Below are 25,856 nucleotides of genomic sequence, written 5' to 3'. Positions count from 1 at the left end.
CATGGAGTTATGGTTATATGAAAGCACTATAATGTTTGACCTTCGATCGCAGCAATTACTTCTGATGATGTTAACAAAATGCACCTAAGCCTATCTGTCTGTGCATCATTTTCCTACTTAAAAGCTACAAATATTGTATACCGGTATGTAGGAACAGTACAGTTTTTTTCTACTGGCAACATAGTGAAGAATGATGACTATTTCCAAACAGCACATAATGTTCGATCTCTAACCAGCAATTCCGGTGCAGCTGGAATTGTGTCATCTTCAGTTTTGGACCTTTAGCAAAAAAATACACAAAAAGTACACTCTACCAGTTTATCTTGTAAGGCATACACTCAGTCTTCAGCGGCTCATTTTTAATACATCTTTTCATTTATATTTACCTTGTTAGTAATTCCCCCTCAATTTTGTAGTTATGTTCAGAGTATTTTGATATTTGCCAATTGTTCTCAAAGGACAACAAGTTGGTTGGACCAAGTCATCTACATAGACAAAAAACAAACGGAGAAATTAGCCTACATTCGACTGTATCTAAAATTAGACCAGCCTTCAAACACCACTTCTGCGCAAATTCCAGTGACTGGACCTACTTCTTGCAAACAACTATTACTCCGCGTCAGAGTCGATAACATTCAGTGTTATGTATTGAAACAAATGTGAAATGATGGTACTGGTGCATTTTATCCATTGCTGTCATGCAGATAACTTTAAAATTATTATATTATAAATTATTGATGTATATGCTCATGTATTTTCCACTGAAGTATCCCTGCTGATAAAAATGAGCAGCCTATGCGAACTATCAAAGAGGAGGGATGATTGTATGTGCTCCTATATAGTCAAGCCTTTGCTTTTCCAAACGATGATCTGTGGTGTAGGGGTTGTGCTAAGGCAGTGATGAAACTAAGATGGCGTGTAGCACAGACAGGATGAACGGCGGCTAACAAGCTACCTGAACCTCTGATAACTTTATGGTGTGATATGTGATTTATGAAATTAAACATTTCATCTATTGACCCTTTTACAACTGGAGTGTACCTAAAAAAGGATCTTATCAACGACTCTACACTTTGAATAGACAGAGACTGCGATCGCTGGGATGGGCTGAAAAGAGGAGGCCGTAGAACTGCAGCCACCCAGAGAGTGACCCAGTGCCGAACAATAGACCCTGTGACCATTCAAGACACCGACCGGCCAGGTCATATTTTATCATATTTGGTCATTATTAACTCGGAAGCAACAATTGCCGTTTCTGAAGAAGTATCCCGACGAAGCACCAACTATTTTACAACATGTAAGACAACATAACACACGCCACCATTGGTTAACTTGGGGTAACTGAGCGTTAGCTAACTGGGATAGCCAAGCTCAACGTGTGATAAACTCAGCATACAGGGCTAACGTTAGTTGGCTTGTGATCTAAGTTAACAGGCAAAGTAAGATGCTGTGCCTTGTGGTTAGTGATACGTTAGCTAATGTGTTATTTATCTGTATAAACCTGCCTCTGACTAAGTTAGGTTAATTGGAAGAAACACTGAGACTGGTAACGTAAACCAGCTAGCGTTGGGTCTGTATAAACAATAACACCTAGCTAGGTTGTTAGCTGGCAAACTAACCAGTTCTCCATTGCCAAAGATAACGACTGTTACCTGCTAGGAAACCTTGGGAAGAGTTAAAGAACACCAGCTACATAATCTCTTGTAAGAGTCACTCCACTAGTGTCATATTGAATAGTTGCAAGCGTGAGCATCTGCCATCATTTTGGTGATAATGAGTGTTAAACTGCTTTTACAGTACCTAGGCAACATTGGTTAAATTAGCCTTGTTAAAGTAACGTTGCTATAATTTAACGGTATCCCTTCTTTTGCTAGCTTGCTTGCTACAAGTAGCTAATGTTAGCTAACATTTAAATAGACGACTGGACTCAAGTCTGACAGCCAGGGTATGGCTAGACAAGGAGTTTAAACTCAGCTAGGCCCGTAATTAAGGTTAGCTAATTTTGTAAGTATGAATAACAAGGTAATATAGTCAGTTAGCTAGGTGGTCAACTAACACACGAGGTATACAGGTCAGTTCATAACTTAGTTAGATAGGACTAGCTTTTGAACCTTTTAACATTAATGTTACGTTTTCTCCTAACGTTGCTGACCCATTGTTGAACCAAGTGTAACGTGAGATAGCCATTCGGTCAATGTTAGCCAACTAACGTTAGTGTTGACAGTGGATTTTTTCAAGCATGCTTGGACACACAGGTGTCGAATAACTCCTTAATTATTAGCCTGCTATAATGTTAAAGCTAAATATTCACATTAGCATCAGAAGCATTGCTCATGCTACAGTCTACATAGCTAGCTAGCTCACTATTATTCAGAACTTGTGTACGTGCAGCTAGGTACCCTGACCTGCATAAGGCTAGCCTACCATCCGGGTTTTTTTATGGGCTACAAAAATGCCCATCTCCTAACGTAGTCGGTTAACGTTAGCTAACTCTATTGCTTTCATCTGCTTTATTTGAATGAGTTCATTAAGATTTTGTTTACAATTGAATAACGCGTTTGTGGACGGGTTAAATGTTTAGTTTAACGCTGAAAATGCATGGCGTTCCTTGTGTTTATGTGAGGCCTTCCGTCGATAAATTCGGGCGTCGGGCCCGAGGGAGAATATCCGCTTGGCAGCTTAGGCCTTGTTTTAGATCTTTCTTCCTTTTAACAAAGTAGAAACGTTGGTGTTTTGCCCGTGGTGCGAATACGATTGTAAGTTCTTTCGGTATAGGAATCTGTTTGGTTATAAAAAAAAATGCTATACTGAACTTGAAGAGGGTTATGTTGTTTGCTACTTCTGTTTATACATTTATGGTCGCTTTTCATCCGGTCGGTGGTGTCTAATCTCTTGGGATGTGCACACATCTTCTGACAGGGCTTCAGGAAAAGAAACAACGTTATTGGTAGGCTTACCTACCAGGTTTGGTGAATCATTTAATCATTCTTTTATTTGTATATCTATGTGGAGTGATTTGCTGTTCTAGACCTCTATCAGAGAATGGACAATATTTCCTTGCCCCTCCCCCACTTTGTGTAATCAAGGTTTGGAAGAGGTGTTTGAGTTTGAAGTCTTTGCCATGAATTTAAACGTTTTGTTCTGACCTTTTCACTGTCATGGTGACGTGATTTTTGAACGTGTGATTAGCGTGGCTAGAAGTTTTTATTACAGTTCTTGACCTGACACAGACTTATCAGCCATGTTTGCTGTCCATGTTAGTCTTTCTTCTCTGTTCAAGTCAACATTCATTGGTGTTCTATTGTTTGTTATGGGCTGTAGCTATTGTTCAAAGGACATTTAATTTTGAAATGTCGACAGTTAACGTTGAAGGCTTCATTTTATCACCAAGCTCTAGGTCCTAGGCCTAAATGTCCATCTGCCCTTGCTAGAAAAACGGTCATCAGTTGTCCAATGGAGTTTTGGGTAATGTTACATGGAGTCAAATTTCTGAGTAATCCTGAAATTACAGTGGATGGCTTTCATGTTTCTGCAAGACAGTGTAAGAAGTTGCTGTGTAAATGTAATGGATTAGGTCACGATATCACCAGTGGTGCTATCAATCCCAGCTTAGTTTGGAAAGTAGTTGAAGGAGACCTGGAACAGGTCACATCCTGGTCCGTTTCATAGTCAGCTGTGATCTGAGTTGGCTTCCTGTTTGTTAGGCCCCTGTTAAATCACATTAGAATTGCGTTAGTCTAAACTAAATTGATGTCAGTTCACAGTGAGTTGACCACTTGAGATTAGCATTTGGGTTCAGAATCTGCTTTAAGAGACTTTCAGTAGAGACATAGGACCTCTGATGCCTGACTTTTTATATAGCGTCCTCATACACTAGTTTTCTATCAGACCAATATATGACCATGTCTTCTCCCTTTTGAAGATGCAGCTTTTTCTCTTCTTCCTCTCTAGGCCTGTGCACTCTATATAGTATCAGCATAAAACATTTATTTTATAATTATGTAGCAAGATGGAATGTAGTTTTACTTCTTACTCGGCCCCTCCATTTGAACTAGTCGGGCAAATAAAGTCTGACGGAGAGGAATTCATTTAGGGGATTACCATTTGCTGGGTCTGTGTGTGTGATTAAGTGGGGCTCTCCTCCCTAAAGCGGAGAAGCGCTCTTGTGGGCATAGTAGTACGCTAGTCCTTAATGATACCGCTTTCTGCTCATGGGCATGTCTCTCATTAAAAAAGAAAAAAATGAACAAGAATTCATTTTTAAGTTGACTTCTTGATCTGGCTTGGTTTTTCTTTCTTTCTTCAGAGCTTTTTTTGTACGAGCTGAAAGATCAGGGCCTGATTTGGTCGAAACTAAACAACCATTTAGTGAGATGTCTGGATTCTCAACTTCTAACTGATCCTCAGATGTTGTACTTCTCTAGTCCTTTTTATACAGATATCCAGCAATAATGCCGTTAAGAAGAGCCCCTCATTATGCCGCCTTCGCTTGTTTACACCTAATCAAACAGAGGTGGCATAATGCCGCCCAGTGATTCCTTTTATATAGCATGCCGAAGTTCAGGAACCAGAGTCGTGATGTTTAACATAGCGTGTGACTTGACCTGCAATGCTGCATTCGAGACCACTCGGAACTTGGATATTTCCAACTCAGACAATTGCACTAGAACACCACTTGAAGTCGGAGCTCAGATTAAAAAAACAGTAGTTTCTGTAAAGTTTCTAAATGTAATCAATTTGACATTGTTATCAATATGACGACAAACCTTATAGAGCCTAACAGAGATCTTGACTATATCTAGGGTTGAAAACCATTTTTAGTGCGTTAGAAGATGCATGAAGAAGGAGTGTGAGTGGGAGTGTGTATATAATCATTGATGCCAAGCAAATAGAAGGAAAATCCACTAACGAGTCATCACCACATTATTGTGTTTACGTTTGGTTCAACCGTGTTAAAGTCGGAGCTGGGAATTATATTGGGTGTTCCGAAATCTGAGTTTTCTCTAATGCGTCGTGACCTACGTGTTGGAAATAAACTAGCCTACCCGTTACTCTCAAAAACAGTGGCGGGTGAACTTAGTGTCGGCTGTTCAGACTCTAACATGTGCATAATGCACACCAACTTTAAGTAACACAATGCAACAATTTGACACTTTTTGAGGTATGGTTTTATAGGCAACTAGATTTGGTACCATCCTCATTCATTTTGATAGCATATGGTCATGCGAAGGACGGATAAACACCTGTGTCTTTCCCACTAGCCATCCAGGATATGCACTATGTAGTTCTGTGTTTCCTGGCTGGAACACCTGGCAAAACTGGAAGAAAAGCTTTCACAGCATGACATTGCCAGCTATACTGCCAAAAGACACCAGTTAGTGTGTTGGCAAGCTTCTATCAATGTCAACTGGGCTGTTGGTGGTGTTTGCAAGGTTTTTGAATGCCTTTTAGGTCGTTAGTGTGCTAGTTTTGGAACAGAATTTCTTATTGCTGCTTTAATGCTTATGTCATGATCTCATCATATCGTGTGTGTTCTGACAACGCAGTAGTCTTGCTTCATTTAGTCAGCTGCTAGGCTGCATCACACCCCTGTTCCGCCATGCCGGCTCTATCTCCTCTGCAATAACCCCCCTATTCCGCTTCCATAACTTTTACACAGAATGGCGAGGCTGAATAAAGGTGCTATATTCCCCAGTTTGAAAATGCTGTGTGTGCTCTCTGTTGCCAGGGCGATGGAGGCCGAGGAGTTTGTGCCGCCGCCAGAGTGCCCGGTGTTCGAGCCGTCGTGGGAAGAGTTCACAGATCCGCTGGGATACATTGCCAAGATCCGTCCAATCGCAGAGAAGTCCGGAATCTGCAAGATCAGGCCCCCTGCTGTAAGCTCAGACAATCCTCGTTCATCTGTTCTACTTTGTGTGGTTTTTTCCCCTGTGTAGCCTCCATTTATCAGTGTTATCATGATATGGATGACCATGGTTGATAGAGATGCATGGTGCAGTACATTTTAAAGAAAGCCGAACAGCCCTATATATAGTAGTCCTGTGAGGTATAAATGTTGATACAAAACAACTCTGAAAAGAGATCAACTTTTTGCAAATGTCTAGTGTGGGCCAGAGTATTAATACATGAGAAATGAATGCGTCCTTCAATCATTTGATGTCTCTTCTCCTCACGGTCATCATTTGTGTCTCAGGACTGGCAGCCTCCATTTGCTGTTGAGGTGGACAGCTTTCGCTTCACACCGCGGATACAGAGGCTAAATGAGCTAGAGGTCGGTCTCGTTTTATCTTTTTTATTTTGTGTGTGTGTCTCATCATCTTTGTAAAAGTGTGTTTCCTACTTTTTTTTTTAAATTACTTCTGATCTTTCCCATGCTGTAAATTGTTATTGTCCCAGTCCTAATGTAAAGTGTTTTATGGTAATGCAAAACCAATTGAAAGGAATGAGACTAACTAAGGCTAGAGGCCGTTGCTAGAACATTCTAACCACAATCCTGATCAGATGGAACACCACGAGCACTGCGCATGCTCTTTAGTGAACCTGTTCTAGCAGTAAGACTGATGAAGGATGCCTTCCAGGGACTTGAAGGTGTGTGTGTCAGTATGTGGGAGCTTGTTTGCGTGCGTGTGTGTGTGTGCGCGTGTGTGTGTGTTCGTGAATGCACATGTCTGATGGGTTTCTCCTTATCTTGCCTGTCCCTAGGCTGAAACACGAGTGAAGCTCAACTATCTGGACCGGATCGCCAAGTTCTGGGAGATCCAGGGATCCTCTCTCAAGATTCCCAACATAGAGAGACGCATCCTGGACCTCTACAGCCTTTCGAAGGTACAGTCTGCTGCATGTGGACACATGAATACACGAGAAATAGGATGTGTACATGTATAGCACAAACATAGTTTGAACTACATTACCCAGACTCCTCCTTGTTGTCGGAGTCTTTATGCAGGACTGATAGTCTCGAACCTTACAGGAACCTTGCTATTGATTTAAGTGAGTCACGTGTGTTTGTGTCTTGCAGATCGTTACGGAAGAGGGGGGCTTTGAGCTGGTCAGTAAGGAACGGCGCTGGGCCCGGGTGGCCCAGAAGTTGTGGTACCCCCCAGGCAAGAACATCGGCTCCCTCCTAAGGTCCCACTACGAGAGGATCGTTTACCCCTTCGAGATGTTCCAATCTGGCACCAGCGTACCGGTAGCGCCTCTCTCTCTCTCTCTCCCTTCCTTCTCTCCGACTCTGTCTTTTCTGACGTTGACATTGTTTACAATACAGTACATTACAGTAACATGACATTTACAATGGAATATCCATTTGAATTTTGATAAATCAGTTTTGTTACACACACACACACTGCATGCAGTTGTACAGTGAGAGTGGCGTGTTGGGGAGGGTAGTTACATACACTTAGTGTACATGCATAATTTAGCATTACTGTCTTCAGCATGTGACATCATTGGCGACCTATTTTGTGTACAAACATGTAAAGTGCAGCCGTCTGTGGCATGATGTCATTTTGGGAGTATCGCCATGCAGCTGAACTAGGCTATGTCTATGTAAGCGGACATGACCGGGTTGATTGGTTTGATAACTGCACGATATGTTGACCACATGACGGTATTTTATGAAACAAGCCCATGTATTGACCGCACCCGTGTATTTGCCACGTTTTTTTTCTTTTAACTTTGCGCCATCTTGTTGCTGTCTTTGGGCAAGAGCACGGTCTTAAATCGGTCTCCAGACAGGCCCATAAATTATATAAAAATAATTCTGTCTATGAAAACCTTGTTAATGTTTTCTCTATCAGTTTTATGGGTAGCATATGGCGATGTCCCATGTCAGTGTGACCTAGCATAAGTGCTGTCATGTAGGCAAGCAGTGTGTGGTGTAATGGATGGGGTAATGTAATGAAAAATTCATATCCGTGTGTAGGCTGTACCCGAGTATTAACCACGGGGCTGCAGAACGTTTATATAATCAGTGGATAAACCGCGGTTAATAGTCAGGAACTTCAGACGGACCCCTCAAAGGTTTACCTCCAACAACCATGCAGAAATCTTTACATCTTTGAGTCTCAGACCTCTTTTTTTTTTTTTTCAAATTAAGATCATTATGAGGAAATGAATGTAACATCATCTTTGGTAATCAAACACACCATCTTTCGTGTGTGTGTGTGTGTGTGTGTGTGTGTGTGTGTGTGTGTGTGTGTGTGTGTGTGTGTGTGTGTGTGGGAGAGATGAAAACATGGTTGGTTGGGGGTATTTAAAGAAAGGTATCTGAGTGAGCCAAGATGACCTCAAATAAAAAAGCAGTTTTGTGAAATACACCGTCTTATCCCTCACTCATGCTCTTCCTCCCCTCCCCTCCCCTCAGACGACGAAGGCACGGCCGCTTGACAGCGAGGAGGTGGACAGGGAGTACAAGCCCCACTCCATCCCCCTGCGCCAGTCCGTCCAGCCCTCCAAGATGAGCAGCTACGGACGACGGGCCAATCGGCTGCATCCAGAGGTGAGTGACATGTTCCGTCGCTATGGGCACGGAATACTGTTTGGCCCTCCCTTTTAGCTCTTAACCGAATCTTCACGCACTATTTTTTTTGCACGGGAAATTATGAGCTTTAATGTATCAAAAGAAGTCTTGTTGAGTTGTAGTTTTCTTCAAGATGTGACTGATGGAATGACAATAAAATGTAACAATCTAAACTAAAATTAAAACTAATTAGAAACATTAGAACAGGTCATCTTCTAGAGAGTATACCATTTTTGCGATGTAGGTGTGTCTAAATCGATTAATAAAACCCTCTAAAACTTTATTAGCTATAGAGTTTTAAACGTATAAATGAGTAGAAACCATTGGTTCAGGTATTTTTTATTTCTTGTCTCACACCATAACAACCCCTAAAGCAGTAAGAGTACACGTACTGAAGCATAGGTATGCTTCCTCTGGATCCATGACTCCTCCCCTCGCCCCTATGCTGGCCGTATGATTGGCTGACACTTCTCATCCGCTTGCTGTGATGATGCACTCCATAAACGTCCCAGCATGCTTCGCTCTCTGTGTGTTGCCATGCTCTCGAAATATGTGTCCTGTGCATCTGTTCCTGTTTCTTCTGCCCCCTCCTTTTCTATCAGTATCTCCCTTCTGCTTTCTCTCATTACTTGCCTCTAAGTATTCACACACACACACACTCTTAGTCATTTTGTCTACTGATATTTTAAGGGAAAGAAAGTGAGAATTTAACACCGTTTATGAATTCAGACTCCAGTAACAGCAAAAACGCTACACAAACACACTCTCCATGTTCTTAGATTATTTGAACATCTTGTAGCCCTCTCTAGTTCTTCACCCCCACATCCGTGTGCCATCCCACCTGTACCCCTCATGCAGGAATCCATAGTTGGCTCCCGTCTCCACCATCTCACTGTTGACATTAAGGCCCCTAAGCTTCACTTGAATGTCATTTGTTTAGCCACCACCATTAGCTTGTGTCAGATGCGCCAAATGGATTCAATGGCAGAATATCTTTGCCGTGTGTTAGAGCCACACTAGTGAAACATGCCATTGCGCACAGAATGTCCCAGGAATGCAGAGCGCTGAGGTGTAGTCTAGCTCTTAAACAGACGTCCGATGACCTTTCGCCCCCTAAGATGGACCACAATCCTCGCTCTTTGAAAAACAAATCCCATATAAATGGGTGTTTTAATGTGTTTGTGATCGATGAAAATGAATTCAATCAAGCACTAACATTAATCAATAGTTATCGATTTGCTTGACCCTAATAATGGAAATTAAACCTCAAAGGAAGCTCAATACTGTTGGACTACTGCCTGTTGGTACCATGTACTTGTGTGGGTTTTAACCGTATATATATGTGCTCTTTAACTTCCATTTTTCCCCTTAAGTGAGAAATGTTTATGAAATTGAGGTTTCCTTTGTCGTTGTCATCACACACACACCTTTGTTCTCCTCCAGTTTTGTCTCTATCCCTGAACCCATCTCTTTGTCGAGAACCTTTTTTTCTTTTCTTTTTTTTACCATCCCTCCTTCCCTCGCTCTCTCGTCCACTCTTTCCATATCTCTCTTCTTCTTTCTCTCAGTCCATTGTTGCTGTTGTTGTCTTCCCATGCAGGGTGCGGAAGATCTCAACCCCCACCCTCCCTCCACAGGGTCTCAACACATCTCCTCGGTACTGCCTCTCTCTCTCTCTTTTCTTTCTCTCTCTCTCTCTCTCTCTCTCTCTCTCTCTCTCTCTCTCTGAACTAATCCAACTTTCACGGTGTGGCTTGTAGCTGTGGCTCTCTCCTCTCCTCTCCCGTCCGCTCTGACGTGATCTAACCACCGCACCCCATACTTCCTGTTTGTCTGTCCATTGTTTGGTGCGCCATAATGGCTCCATTCACCTTGTGCTGTGTGGTGGCCAGTGATAATGCAGTCTGTCCCTCCTAACATCTGTGTCTGTCTGCCGTGTTGGGACACACACACACTCACTCTCCCCCTCACCCTACTCATAACCCACCGTCCTCTTTGGTTTCAACCTTCGCTTGTCCTAACTTAAACAGCACTGATATTTACGCCGCTGCTTCCTCATGGTGTGTGTGCGTGCGTGTGAAGAAGCGAAGAAGAGTGTGTGTGTACGCGCTTGTAGGAGTGAAGAAGTGTGCGTGTGTGTACGCATTTCTAGGAGTGAAGCAGAGTGCGTGCGTGTGAGTGAATGTCAGAGAGTGTGGGGAATGCGCATGTATATTTGTATGAGAGTGGAGTGTGTGTGTGTGTGTTGGGGCTGCTTCCTGGGCTGTTCTGTGTTTCCTCTAACCCCTGTGTGTTCCTCCGCTGCTGTGTAAGTCACGTATCGCTTTAGATGCTTTTGTCTGTGAGCAACTATGGTTCCCTTCTGTTTTGAGTGCATCCCTGTGGAGGAACTTTAGGGCCAGAAGTCTTCAGAGGTACCAGGAACTATTAGAACTGTCAGAACCTGCCACATGTATAAGGGAGGAGCGGAGAACAGCCACTTCACACGAATCAAACAAACAAGAATGTAATGGTGTGCCCATAAGCACAGGTTCTCCAATGATGCAAACTAAAAGACTGGTTTTGACCCACATAAGATAATACGTAATTTAGACTCAGTACTTCAGACTTCAGTACCTTGAGTGCAGTTAAAGGAGATGTTTAGACCTTCCAGCGTTGGCCAGTGTTGAATGTGGGTGTAGGTTAGGTGGTCGGTGTAGGTGGAAGGTGTTGAATGTGGGTGTAGGTGGCAGGTGTTGAGTGTGGGTGTAAGTGGCAGGTGTTGAGTGTGGGTGTAGGTTAGGTGTAGCTGTCAGGTGTTGAGTGTGGGTGTAGGTGGCAGGTATTGAGTGTGGGTGTAGGTTAGGTGTAGGTGGAAGGTGTTGAATGTGGGTGTAGGTGGCAGGTGTTGAGTGTGGGTGTAGGTTAGGTGTAGCTGTCAGGTGTTGAGTGTAGGTTAGGTGTAGCTGTCAGGTGTTGAGTGTAGGTGTTGAGTGTGGGTGTAGGTGGCAGGTGTTGAGTGTGGGTGTAGGTTAGGTGTATCTGTCAGGTGTTGAGTGTCAGGTGTTGAGTGTCAGGTGTTGAGTGGGTGCTGGCCCCTCCTCCACCTGCCGTTCCTGAGCGTGGGCTCTGTGTTCTTCCAGCCTGAACCCACTGAGGAGGACATTGAGAAGAACCCGGAGCTGAAGAAGCTGCAGATCTACGGAGCCGGACCCAAGATGCTGGGGCTGGGCATTGTTCCCCGAGACAAGAACGCCCGCAAGAAAGGTACATGGGACTGTCTGTCTGTCTGTCTGGCTGTCTCTGTGCGTCTGTTTGTCTTTCTCTCTGTCTGTCGGTCTGTCTGTCTGTCTGTCTGTCTGTCTGTCTGTCTGTCTGTCTCTGTGCGTCTGGCTGTGGACACCTGTCTCTGTGTCTGTGTGTGTTGCAACAGAAGCTCCATGGAAGTGTTCATTTGGCCACTAGGTTATGGTTGTTTAGTTGGTAACACATTAAAACTCACAATATATAATATTGCCACCATCAACATGTTTCTCTGCTCCTACTCCCCTTACCCCTGTAACAGTAAACCTTTGAGCGCAGTGTATACCCACTAAACTGGTCTTGTTTGCATCATGTATTTACCACCGGATGTCTGTGTGTGTGTGTGTGTGTGTGTGTGTGTGTGTGTGTGTGTATGTGTATATATATTATGTACACCTACCAAATGCAGGATATGTACAACACCTGTTGTTTCCCATCCCCTTCTGCCACACAACCCTCCCCCCTTCCTATCTCCACCCGGCCGACCTCAAGCAGATGGGTCCCCCCTTATGTGCCGTGGTTCTGCTTAAGGTTCCTTCCTGACTAACAGGGAGCTTTTTCTTGCCCGTGTTGCCATTGTGCTTGCACTAAGGGGGTTCAGGCTCTGGGCTCTGTAAAGCGCCTAGAGACAATTGTATTGTTATGGCGCTATATAAATAAAATTGAATTGAAAACTCAAGAACCTGTTTTAATCGATCCCGTGTCAAACCTGTCCCCTCCCTCAGACGAGCTGCCTCAGACGCTCACCGTGCGTGATGCTGGGGCGACCATTAAGGAGGAGCCCGGCGAGACGAAAGTCACCGAGGGGGACCCCAAAATCCCAGCGCCTCCCCCCAGCCTCACTGTTAAAGAGGAGGTGAAGAGGGAGGAGGCGGACGGGGACAGGAGCCTGAAGGAGGAGCAGGAGGAGGCCGGCGACGACGAACCCTGCACCAAGATGACCATGAGGCTCAGGCGCAACCTCAACAACCCACAGTTTGTGAGTGTGGCAAAGGGGGTGGGTCTGATCACAAATGTCACACATCATCTCACTCAGTAATCAACTATGCAGGTCAAAACAAAGAAAATCTTAAAACAAAACGTATTCTCTCTCTGCCACTCTTGCTCTCTCTGCCACTCTTGCTCTCTCTGCCACTCTTGCTCTCTCTGCCACTCTTGCTCTCTCTGCCACTCTTGCTCTCTCTGCCACTCTCGCTCTCTCTGCCACTCTCTCACTCCTTCTCTCTCTCTTTCTCTTTCTCTCTCACTCTCTCACTCCTTCTCTTGCTCCCACCCTCAGGTGGACTCGTTTGTGTGTCGGATGTGTGGACGCGGCGATGATGACGAGAAACTGTTGCTGTGCGACGGTTGCGACGACAACTACCACACTTTCTGCCTCTTGCCCCCCATCACAGACCCACCCAAGGGCAACTGGCGATGTCCTAAGTGTGTGGCCGAGGTGAGATACACGCTTCTCTCCTGATGTGACCAGCACCATGAGGTGCCCATTAGACTAGCGAGCGTACTGTTACTACAGAAGGGTCATATGTAGGGGCTTTGGTTGCTAGGCGATAGTTGCTTTAAGTGGTTGTCTTGTACTTCCTGAGCCAACTTTTTCTTATGACTTGTGCTCTCTGTGGATTAAATGCCACATACACACACACACACGCACAGTTTCATCTGGTAACATTTGGAAGTGTACCAGTGTTGGGTTAGTGCCGACACACACACACACACACACGGCGTCAGGCCTTCGCGGTTCAGAGCTGCGAGAAAACTAGTTTCTGAGGGGATGAGGCGTGAGTCTGTGGTCTCTTTGATGTGTGTGTGTGTGATGGAGCTTGCTTCTTGTTTGTGTGTGGATTGTTTATGGTCGGTCCCTTTGTGCAGCCTTTCAGCTTTGATGGAGTGTGTGGGAGGGCGGATGACATTTAGAGAAGCTGCTCTTAAAGAATGTGTTCTCCGCTTTTAACTAATGTGTGTTTGTGTGTGTGTGTGTGTGTGTTTTCTCTGTCTGTGCTCAGGAGTGTAAGCGGCCATCGGAGGCCTTCGGCTTCGAGCAGGCGACACGGGAATATACGCTGCAGAGCTTCGGCGAGATGGCGGACACCTTCAAAGCGGACTACTTCAACATGCCAGTACATGTGAGCATTAAAGCACACCCCTCCCATACACTCAGATAAACACACACACACACACACACACACACTCACAGACAGCATCAAGACACGAGACTGCACACCACCCCACTGCTCAGATCAACCCTCAAGATCAAGCCTCATCCTGCCATCCTGTTATATTGAGGACATATGGCAAACAGACACTTTAAAGACTTTTAGATAGATGAACATTTAATATTTCATATGTGTGCGAATGGGTACATATATGAGGGAAATGTGTGATCTCTGTGAACAGATCAATCTCAAATCTGTTGGTGTCAACCGTGTGTTGGGTGGAAGGTAATGGAACACTGCTGTATAGTGGACACTGGTTTAATATATGTGTGTGTGTGTGTGTGTGTGTGTGTGTGTGTGTGTGTGTGTGTGTGTGTGTGTGTGTGTAGATGGTGCCCACGGAGCTGGTGGAGAAGGAGTTCTGGCGTCTCGTGAGCAGCATAGAAGAGGACGTGACGGTGGAGTACGGCGCAGACATCCACTCCAAGGAGTTTGGCAGCGGCTTCCCCGTCAACAACGGCAAGAGACACCTCACGGCAGAGGAGGAGGTGTGTCTGTGTGTGTGCCCTCAGTGGCCTCGAACATTCTAGAATGATCTACTCTTTCTGACAACAACTCCAGAGTGTTCTGTACGAGCGGGGATTCGGGAACATTCCACCTCTTTCTGACTAGACTCAAGAATGTTCTGTGTGTGTGTTGTGTGTGTGTGTGTGTGTGTTTAGGAGTATGCACGCAGTGGCTGGAACCTGAATGTGATGCCTGTTCTGGATCAGTCCGTTCTGTGCCACATCAATGCCGACATCTCGGGCATGAAGGTGCCCTGGCTCTACGTGGGCATGGTGTTCTCGGCGTTCTGCTGGCACATTGAGGATCACTGGAGCTACTCCATCAACTACCTGCACTGGTATTAAACACACACACACACACACACACACACACCACTACCCCAGTTCTATCCACTTGCACACATACACACTTCACATCAGGTTGTTCCATCTACACGCACATGTTAAGCCATACACACATACTCATCCCCACACATTATCAACCATGTGCTTATAGGTAGAGTGTGTGAAGCAGGGGTGTGTTTACTGAGCTGCGTGTGTGTGTGTTCTAGGGGCGAACCAAAGACGTGGTACGGTGTGCCGTCGTTTGCTGCGGAGCAGTTGGAGGCGGTGATGAAGAAGCTGACCCCCGAGCTGTTTGAGTTCCAGCCCGACCTGCTGCACCAACTCGTCACCATCATGAACCCCAACATCCTCATGTCCCACGGAGTACCGGTGAGGAGTACACACACACACAGATTTACACACACCCACACATACACGTTTACACTAACAGTAATGAATGTATGCCTTCATTCATGGCCCACAGAGTACCAGTTCACACACACATATACGCACAGCCACACACACATACATGCAGTCACACAATACATGCATGCATATTTACACACACTCTCTTTCTCTCACTCTCTCACACACACACACACACCCACACACACGTTTACACTAACAGTAATGAATGTATGCCTTCATTCATGGCCCACAGAGTACCAGTTCACACACACATACACGCACAGCCACACACACAATACATGCAGTCACACAATAAATGCATGCATTTTTCTTCACCTTTTTGTGGTTGATCATTGGTATATTGTATTTGATTGACAGGTGGTACGCACCAACCAGTGTGCAGGAGAGTTCGTGATCACATTCCCCAGGGCCTACCACAGTGGCTTCAATCAGGGATATAACTTTGCTGAAGCCGTCAACTTCTGCACTGCCGACTGGGTGAGTCTACTGAGGAGGAGGAGCCTGAGAGGCTGAGCCAGTCTCTTTTTAATAGAGTACAGTTAGCACAAAGTACTGTTTTTATTTTAAGAAAGTAGAGGGAAAATCATGGTTGGTTGTTTGTTTATTGTTTTTATTTACTTTGACTGGAAAGTACTTTGGCACAACTCAAAGATAGGATAAAGGGGCCCAAGTAAAAAAAAAAAAAATCCTGATTTAAGATTGGCTATTCACACATGTATTGGCTGCTGCATTTTTATTGGCCGTTAGAGGCCATTTTGTTTTGCGAACCGAAGGGAGCTTTAGGAGATGTGAGGAATCTTAACCGGGTATAAGCGTACCAAAAATGTAGCTGAGGGGGTTATTGAGATATTGAAATGTAGCTGAAGGGGTTCTTGAGATATTGAAATGTAGCTGAGGGGGTTATTGAGATATTGAAATGTAGCTGAAGGGGTTCTTGAGATATTGAAATGTAGCTGAGGGGGTTATTGAGATATTGAAATGTAGCTGAAGGGGTTCTTGAGATGTTGAAATGTCAGTTGCAGCACCCATGGAATTTGGTGTGCATCCAGAGAATGTGGTAGTGATGCAGGGTGTCAAATTTGGTGAAGTTTGAACTGTAACGTCATAAGATACTAGGGAAGTGGTAGATTTGTATTTTGAACATTGTTCACGAGGGGCAACACGCCACACGTGAGTCGTAATGAGTTGGGGGTAATGCACCTCTTAGAGGGTGCTAGCAACACAGGAAACGCACACCTACGGACGCAAACCTTCTATTCCAGATCAGCCTTGGATTGGAGAAATCCAAGTATATGACTTAACTAATCAACTCTGGGATGTATGTTTGTCTGTTTTCTGTGTGTGTGTGTTGTCCAGCTGCCTGCGGGACGCTCCTGTATCGAGCACTATCGGCGTCTTCGCCGCTACTGCGTCTTCTCCCATGAGGAACTCACCTGCAAGATGGCCGCCTGCCCCGAGAAGCTGGACCTCAACCTGGCAGCTGCCACGCACCGAGAGATGTTCAGCATCGTCCAAGAGGAGAGGAAACTACGCAAGGGCCTACTGGAACAGGTGAGGGAGAGGGAGAGAAAATACCTGGGTAGAGAAGTAGGGTTGCTAAAAAGTGTGTGAATGTGACCATTTGTTTCCCTGTCTTTGTGTGTGTGTGTGTGTCTAAGGGCATCACGGAGGCTGAGCGGGAGGCCTTTGAGCTGCTGCCTGATGACGAGCGCCAGTGTGATAAGTGCAAGACCACCTGCTTCCTTTCTGCCCTGGCCTGCTACAACTGCCCCGAGAGTCTCGTCTGCCTCTACCACACAGAGGACCTGTGCTCCTGCCCCTCTGACAAACTCTACCTCAGGTAACACGCCTGTCGGGTTGTCCTTGTGTCTGGGCGCCGTTTTTAGAGCTGGGCTTCTCAAAGTTTTGCAAGCTGGCCTCCCTCCCCCCAAACTGTGCTTCTGACCTTGGATGTTACTCTAATAATAATAATTATTACTATTCCTACAAAGTCTACATTTATTCCAAGTCTGTGTGTCCTGAAACATGAGCCTGCGTTGTTCTGCCCAGCTGTTGAATTCTCGGCTCAATTTTGGGTAAACACAGCCTCAGGTTGACCGCAATCAGAACGCGATCGTGGTATTTTGTTTTGAGCGCGAGAGGGAGAAGTTTGTTATAGTCCTCACAAAGCTGGAGGGATGTTAATGTTGGAGTTTCTTTCCTTTTGCTCTTTTCGGTGTTCACATATAAACTCATGTGTCCCTGTCTCGGGTCGTGTCCTCTCCCTCAGGTATAGGTATACTCTGGACGAGCTGTTGGCCATGCTGCACAAGCTCAAGGTGAGGGCGGAGTCCTTTGACTCGTGGGCCAATCGGGTGAAGGAGGCGTTGGAGCAGGAAGAGGGCAGTAGGATAGGTGAGGTCTTCAGAGTCTGACTGCTAGCTTTATTATTATTATTATTATTATTATTATTATTACTGTTACTATTAGCTTGTGGTGTGATGGGTGATTTGGATAGCCATTTGATATTATATGCCTGTGACTGTGACGTTCTTGTCATGTGATTCTGACATTCTTGGCCTTCTGATCTGGGTATCTGGTGTGGATATTCTAGTCCTCTGGTTCTTATGTTCTAAGCCCCTGTAGTTCTGAAGTTCCATGTGTGTGATTCCGTTGCAGGTGTTAAGGACCTGGAGGCGTTGAAAGAGGAGGCAGCTGAGCGGAAGTTTCCGGGTAACGAGCTGCTCCAGAGACTCAACACGGTGTTGCGCACAGTGCAAGAGTGCCAGACCGCTAGCACTGAGTTCCTGACCAAGACACGGAGCAGGTAACACACACACACACACACACACACACACACCCCCACCAAGCATTGAACCCCAGACACAGAGCAGGCAGTGCCGCCGCTCCCATAACGCGAACTACGCGCTGTGCGTAGGGCACCAAGTCCTGAGGGGGCCCCCAAAAATAGGCAACTGAAAAATCATCATAGTTATAATAATTATAATGCCGATATTATTTCAGTATAGAAATATTAGACACCTTTTAGGCATGTATATCACAAAACAGGCAGAACAAGAGATATATTTAATTGCTCAAAAAAAGTTACGATGGTGCCCCCCCCCCCCCCCCCCCCCCCCCCCCCCCAAAAAAAAAAAAAAAAAAAAAAACTCACTCAACTTCCCAAGCTCGCCGTGGGTGCCCTTTCCTATCTCAGTGGCCTGACGAACTTTGACAGTAGGCTAACTTTTCGAAAATGGCCTCAAAAAGACAACAGGAGTCAGGGGCACAAAAAAGAAAGAGAAAGAAACTGCGAGATGATGCCCGTGCATCATTTTCAGGCATGGACGGATTAAGAAACCACGGGCCCTGGGCCTGGATATTTTGAAGGCCCCCCCCCGTGGAAAAAAAAAATTGTGCGCCCGCAAAGCACGCACACACACGCACAAACACAAACACAACCCAATGTGTTGGATTTTACGGTTGAATTAGATACTTTGGCTATTGTATTGGGAAAGTAAACAGGTCAAAGTTTACTCTGTAACATCCACCTTCGGTGAGGTGTGCACTGCCCTGCTATTGTTTCTGACATTACATGTGACAGGGCAACAGCCGAGTGATTCTTTTCCAACTTGAAACGGATTAAGACCTACCTGAGGGGCAGCATGGGGCAGGAGAGGCTGAATGGGCTGGCTATCCTGTCCACTGAAAAATCAAATCATGCATCACCACTTTTATGTTTGAAAGGCGTCGTCCGGCAGGTGTAGCCTACTGTGCCTGCTTGTAGGTCTTGACTTTCAGATTCTGCGCCTAAACTAGCTATATCGTATCGTCTCATCACATGATCAAATAGAGACTTGACATTGGACAAGATACATATTACCCAGCAATCATCATTGCATATCTGTATATGACAAAAATAACAAAGAAAATAAGAAATTATTAATTTAATTGAATCGTTTTTTAATAGTTTCTATAGTGTATGTAAGATAAGCATACAGTATAATTTTGTTATAGATTGCTACTGACGATTCCCCCTAAAAATGATGAAAACCATGACAGAGACAGGTTTGCCATTTTGAGGGGATATAGAGCATAAGGTATCCTGAGTAGTCCCAAAAAGTTAGGCTTGATCACTGTCGCATTAATCTAGCTTTTTCTAACACAGCACAGGTACACTCAATTAAAGCCATTAGCAAATGAATAAAATACACCTTTTTCAACCACAAATAAGAGATACATAACAGCGACTTCACGCAGAGGCTCTGGCCTAGGGGCCCCCTGAGCTCATGGGCCCCTGGGCCTGGGCCCGGTAGGCCCGTTCATTAATCCATCCCTGTTTTCAGGTAAGTCCATGTTTAATCATTGTTAAATACGGGAAATGTGCTGCTAATGTAATGGTTAGCCTATGCATACACCTCAAACTAGCTGACGTTATTGCTAATGTTAGCACACTCAAATATGTTATAACTTAGGTGCAAGTAGGGTCGCCAACCGTCCCGAATTGTCCGGGACATCCCGAATTATGGGTGATTTGTATTTGTCCCGTCAGGGACAGCTCCAGTCCCGTATTCCAATCACAGCCTTTTTTATTTGTATCCGTGAAAAGAGAAAAAAGTTAAGTTTTTATCTGTGCCCTGGAGACAAGCGCCTCTCAACTGCACTTGACTCCACAAGCATTTGTTACTCCAACACGAACAGGTGAAACTTGTAGCGAGAGATCATTATGCCTCGACTGAAGGACAGACTGCCCCAACTCAAATAGAGTATCTTAAATCACAATTAAATTGGAAGCTTGCACATTGACTACTGGTTGTTTTCATATTTCATATCAGCATTCTTTACACATGATGAACTGCTGTTAATATGTGTGAATATGAACTCATGAATATGAACTCATTCATAAGAAGTGTCACAGGCACCCATTATAATTGTAGAAGTTAAATCGAGGAGACTATAACATTAGCTAGATAACTAGCTATCATTTCCTGCAAATGGAAATCTTCCATTTAAATCGTTTAAGGTTATTAAAAGTTTCCTTAGCTAGTTAGCTAGCGAGCATAGCACCTTGACAACCATAGCAACCAGGAATCACAAATTTAGCTGCAAAGTTATGGATATGTAGTGACAAGAGGTGTTTTAGCTGTTCTACATAGTGTGTTTACAAAGTAAAGTAAAATTGTGTGAATTTTCTGCTTCTAAATCTTTGCTTTATTGAAGAAGATTGCTTACTTGTATACTTCTGCTTTTAAGTTTGTATTTATGGATGACTATTTAATTTCTACGAAGATTTTGCACATCCCAATACTTGTGTGTATGTATGTTTTGGCTGTTCTGTGAACTGTGTTTACAAAGTAGATTTTCCTTTTTCGTTTCGGTTTTTTTTCTCGGGGGGGGGGGGGGGGGGGCCCCCCCCCCCCCCCCCCCCCCCCCCCCATCATAAAGGAGTTATGCTTAGGGCACCAAAATGGCTAGCAGCGGCACTGAGAGCAGGTCACACTAACACACACACACACACACACCAAGCATTGAACCCCAAACACAGAGCAGGTCACACTAACACACACACACACACACACACACACACACACACAGCAAGCATTGAACCCCAGACACAGAGCAGGTAACACACACACACACACACACACACACACACACACACACACACACACACACACACACACACACAGCAAGCATTGAACCCCAGACACAGAGCAGGTAACACACACACACACACACACACAGATGCACACACACACACACACACACACACACAGCAAGCATTGAACCCCAGACACAGAGCAGGTAACACACACACACACACACACACACAGATGCACAAACACACATGTCACACATACAGTCCCATTATTTCAGTGAAGGACGCATGGCTAACAGACATATGACCAAACTTGTTTTGGCTGGGTGTGGTGTGGTGGGTTCACAATACACTTACATACATCCTTCTGTCTTCCAATGGTTGTCATCAGATGCTCCACCCCATGTTGTCCATTGTGTATGTCAGCAGGCTTTTCCTGCTCCTGCTTAGGTCAGGAATGTTTGTTCCATTGTGGCTCATGTCTGCCTAAGGCAGGTCCCCATGGTCCTGTTAATATGTTTCTCATGTTCCTCATTAGAAAAAGGAATTTGTGTATTCGCCAAAATGCATTAGGCCCCTGGGACACAGCAGCTCTTTCAAACTTACACACAGTAAAAATAAACCTTATCTCAACCAAGCACTTGGTGTAAAACACAAAAGATTAACGTGTGTGTGTGTGTCAGTCGAATGACTCTTCAGGAGCTGAGGAGCCTGGTGGAGAGGATGCAGATCGTCCCGTGCGCCATGAGTCAGCTGGAGGAGGTGCAGGTGAGGTCCCTAAATCACACGGGTGGATGAATGGCTCCACTATTGGGCCAACCGAGGCTATCTGCGCTAGTTCTTTTATATTCCCAATTGCCTGGCGGACAAGCGAACGATTTTGTAAATTGCTACGACTGGAAGTTTCAAACCATCAAACGTTTTGTCTGTCTAAGTAACACACAACCCCCCTACTCTCCTCCCCTCTCCCCTATCTCTCCCCCCCCCGTCTCTAAAGGTTGTCCTGCGGACTGTGGAGGCGTTTGAGAAGCGAGCCCAGGCCCTGGTGAGCAGCGGCGGGGGAGAGTGGAGCCAGGACCCCCCTCCGGCGGCCGAAGAGCTGCGGGCGCTCCTGGAGGAGGGGGCGTCCCTGCAGGCGGATCCCCCGGCCTGCGCGCTGCTGCGGGGCCTGCAGGAGCAGGGCCGCTGGCTGGGAGAGGTGCGGCGCACGCTGGGGCCCCAGGGCGGGGAGGGGGAGGTGTCGCTGGAGGTGCTGCGGGCCCTGATGGAGGCCGGGTGCAACGTGCCTCAGAGCGCCCAGGTGGAGTCGGCCATGGCGGAGCTGCAGGAGCTGCTCACCATCGCCGAGCGCTGGGAGGAGAAGGCCCAGATATGCCTCGAGCACAGGTGGGTGGAGAAGGACACACACACACACACACACACACACACACACACACACACACACACACACACACAGGGCTGGGAGGAGAAGGCTCAGATATGCGTCGAGCACAGGTGGGTGAAGAAGGACACACATTCACACACATTCACACACATTCACATATACACACACACACACACACACAGGGCTAGGAAGAGAAGGAGTAGATGGCTGGATGCATAACAGTAGAGAACCTTTGGTCACACACACATACACCACACCCATCACTTAACAGTGGTATGAAGAGAATTTGCTTTAAGCACACTTCTATGAGCGCACACTTCAACATTCACACACACACACGCACACTAAGCGTATGTAAACATACATGAGCAGACGAGCACAATCATCCTCACACACAGATATGCATACTCTCCCACCAAGTCCTAAACCTCACACACAGATGTGCATACTCTCCTACCAAGTCCTAAACCTCACACACAGATGTGCATACTCTCCCACCAAATGCTAAATGCTAAATGTAAATGTAAATGTAAAAGTCCTAAACCTGATCATATGCTAGCTCTTCCGCTACACAAGACTAACCCAGTAGAACAGGCTCTCCTAATGTGTTGCCTCTTGGTATGCAATACGCAATATAAATAAAGATTGAGTTAATTTTTATCTGTGCTGACAAACTTTGCTGGCCGCCCTTGTCTTTCCCACACCGTGTCCCCAGCCAGTGATCTCTGGGTTGCAAAGGGTGTGTTTGTGCACACTGCTTCTCTTTTCTCTTCTCTTCTCTTCTCTTCTCTTCTCTGGCCTTACTCAATCAGGCCGGACTGTGTTGCCCTGCTGCCGTAGACGCAACACTGCGCACTCACTTCCTCTCAGCTGTGAACTTCTCTTCCTGACTGGGACGAAAATAACATGCAGCAACACATGAAGAAGCGCTTAAAACACGCATCTCTAACTTCCAGTCGTGTCTGATAGTGTCTGACTTGTACACTACAAGTCACTTGTCTCTCTCTCTCTCTCTCTCTCTCTCTCTCTCTCTCTCTCTCTCTCTCTCGCCCTCTCTCTCTCTCTCTCTCGCCCTCTCGCCCTCTCTCTCTCTCTCTCTCGCCCTCTCGCCCTCTCTCTCTCTCTCGCCCTCTCTCTCTCGCCCTCTCTCTCTCTCTCTCTCTCTCTCGCCCTCTCTCGCCCTCTCTCTCTCTCTCTCTCGCCCTCTCTCGCCCTCTCTCTCTCTCTCTCTCTCTCTCGCCCTCTCTCTCTCGCCCTCTCTCTCTCTCTCTCTCTCTCTCTCTCTCTCTCATATCTATTGTATCCGTCTTGTGTCTGCACAGTAAGATTAGGTGTCGAAAGGAGATTTACTTGAATTTGCGTCATTTTGAATTACTGCTGTTACTTAAGCTGCATTTTATTTATTCATTTACTTGCTTATTTTACATGATCTGTTTTTGTCTTTATTCAGGCTCACCATAATGAATGTGTTTGTTTGTTTGTTTGTTTATTAATGTCCCCCTTCTCTCCGCTGCAGGCAGAAGCACCCTCTCTCCACGCTGGAAGCTATAGTGAACGAGGCCCAGCTCATCCCCGTGCAGCTGCCCAACATCCTGTCCCTACAGGGCTGCCTGAGCAGAGCCAAGGCCTGGGTCACCGACCTGGAGGAGATACAGGTACACACACACACAGAGATACCTATACACACATGGACACACACACATACATACACACACATGGACACACACATACAGATACTTATGTACACACACACACACACACACACACACACAGATACTTATACACTCATGGACACACACACACACACACACACACACACACACACACACACACACACACACACACACACACACACACACACACACACACACACACACAGATACTTATACACTCATGGACACACACACACACACAGATACTTATACACTCATGGACACACACACACACACACACACACACACAGAGATACTTATACATACATGGACACACACATACACACACACACATGGACATACAGATACTTATGTACACACACATGGACACACACATACAGATACTTATACACTCATGGACACACACACACACACAGAGATACTTATACACACATGGACATACACATACAGATACTTATGTACACACACACACACGGACACACACATACAGATACTTATGTATACACACACATACACACACACACACACACACACACAGATACTTATACACTCATGGACACACACACACACACACAGATACACCCACACACATGGACACACTCTTCAATAGCTCTTAAGTATCCCTGTGTTCCCTGCTGTGGTGGGCAGGAGGGCTTAATAAAGAAACCTGTGCTGCAATATTGCAAACTGTTGTGTGTAGTAGCAGTATTAAGATCCCTGGGAGTGACGAGGGTGTTCTTAATCACCATCTGCACAACCATCTGTGACCCCTCCCCCCTCCCAGGTAAGGACATTAGGTCCTCTTGCTGGGCACATGCCAATGGCTTTATCCTAGCTTGGGCACACGCCAATGGCTTTAGCCTAGCCTAGCCTAGCCTGTGCAAGCTCCAATGGCTTTAGCCTAGCCTAGCCTGGGCACACTCCAATGGCTTTAGCCTAGCCTAGCCTGGCACACGCCAATGGCTTTAGCTTAGCCTGGCACGCTGTAGCACACGGTGACGTTAACAGGGCAGAGGATAAGATCCTGGTATGAGAAACATCTCTAGAGCCATTGGTTCCCTGCAAATGCTGTATAATAAGATTATATATCATTGCAAAAGGTGAAGGGTGTGCCCTTTCATGGTGTTAACTGGCTTTAACTGGGGGTGTGTGTGTGTGTGTGTGTGCGTGCCTGTGCCTGTCTACCAGATGACCTCAAAGAAATGTAATCCTCTTCTGTTATTCAGTTTTCCAGTGAAGATTTATGTAATAAACACACTTCCTCTCCTACTTCTCTTTCATTTCCTCCTCTTTTTATTGTCCATCTACTACTCCTTTCTTTCTTTCTTTCTTTCTTTCTTTCTTTCTTTCTTTCATTCTTTCTCCTCCCTGTAGAACGGGGAGCACTACCCGTGTCTGGATGATCTGGAGGGGCTGGTGGCGATCGGCCGGGACCTGCCCGTGCACATGCAGGAGCTGAGGCAGCTGGAGCTGCAGACGGCTGCCGCCCACTCCTGGAGGGACAAGGCCAGCAAGACCTTCCTGAAGAAGAGCAGCCAACACAGCTTACTGGAGGTGCGGAGCAGGCCAGGGGAATATATCTATATCTATCTATCTATCTATCTATCTATCTATCTATCTATCTGTCTGTGTGGCTAGCCCCTCTCTCTCTCTCTCTCTCTCTCTCTCTCTCTCTCTCTCTCTCTCTCTCTCTCTCTCTCTCTCTCTCTCTCTCTCTCTCTCTCTCTCTCTCTCTCGATCGTTCGTCAGTGGAGTTGCCATGCTGCAGTAGACGCAACACTGCGCACTCACTCCCTCTCAGCTGTGAACTTCTCTCTTCCTGACTGGAACGAAAATAACATGCAGCAACACATGAAGAAGCGCTTAAAACACGCATCTCTAACTTATATATATATATATATATATTGTGTATAGTGTATATATATATATATATATATATATATATA

General features: G+C 45.6%; 1 protein-coding gene across 6 annotated transcripts in view; it reads left to right on the top strand.

The window, feature by feature from the left end:
- The first annotated feature begins 799 nt into the window (after window positions 1-799).
- The window catches only part of kdm5c (lysine (K)-specific demethylase 5C), a 30,576-nt gene continuing 5,519 nt past the window's right edge, over window positions 800-25,856 (top strand). The window contains exons 1-23 of one of the 6 annotated variants that reach the window (XM_012820111.3): window positions 800-1,297; window positions 5,729-5,876; window positions 6,194-6,271; window positions 6,703-6,825; window positions 7,019-7,189; window positions 8,366-8,500; window positions 10,122-10,178; window positions 11,644-11,767; window positions 12,529-12,800; window positions 13,083-13,241; window positions 13,807-13,926; window positions 14,346-14,504; window positions 14,679-14,860; window positions 15,074-15,236; window positions 15,633-15,752; window positions 16,632-16,826; window positions 16,934-17,115; window positions 17,545-17,669; window positions 17,934-18,081; window positions 21,537-21,621; window positions 21,851-22,239; window positions 23,754-23,892; window positions 25,285-25,464. In XM_012820111.3, the coding sequence (XP_012675565.2) occupies window positions 1,296-1,297; window positions 5,729-5,876; window positions 6,194-6,271; window positions 6,703-6,825; window positions 7,019-7,189; window positions 8,366-8,500; window positions 10,122-10,178; window positions 11,644-11,767; window positions 12,529-12,800; window positions 13,083-13,241; window positions 13,807-13,926; window positions 14,346-14,504; window positions 14,679-14,860; window positions 15,074-15,236; window positions 15,633-15,752; window positions 16,632-16,826; window positions 16,934-17,115; window positions 17,545-17,669; window positions 17,934-18,081; window positions 21,537-21,621; window positions 21,851-22,239; window positions 23,754-23,892; window positions 25,285-25,464 (3,456 nt within the window). In that variant the 5' untranslated portion in view covers window positions 800-1,295. The other 5 variants (XM_031566994.2, XM_031566992.1, XM_031566993.2 and 2 more) reach the window with 5 other exon arrangements.

This window comes from Clupea harengus, chromosome 4 (genome assembly GCF_900700415.2).
Source record: "Clupea harengus chromosome 4, Ch_v2.0.2, whole genome shotgun sequence".
NCBI classification, from domain to species: domain Eukaryota; kingdom Metazoa; phylum Chordata; class Actinopteri; order Clupeiformes; family Clupeidae; genus Clupea; species Clupea harengus.
The sequence above is the reverse complement of the archived record's forward strand: the minus strand, read 5'-3'. Positions and strand labels throughout refer to the sequence as shown.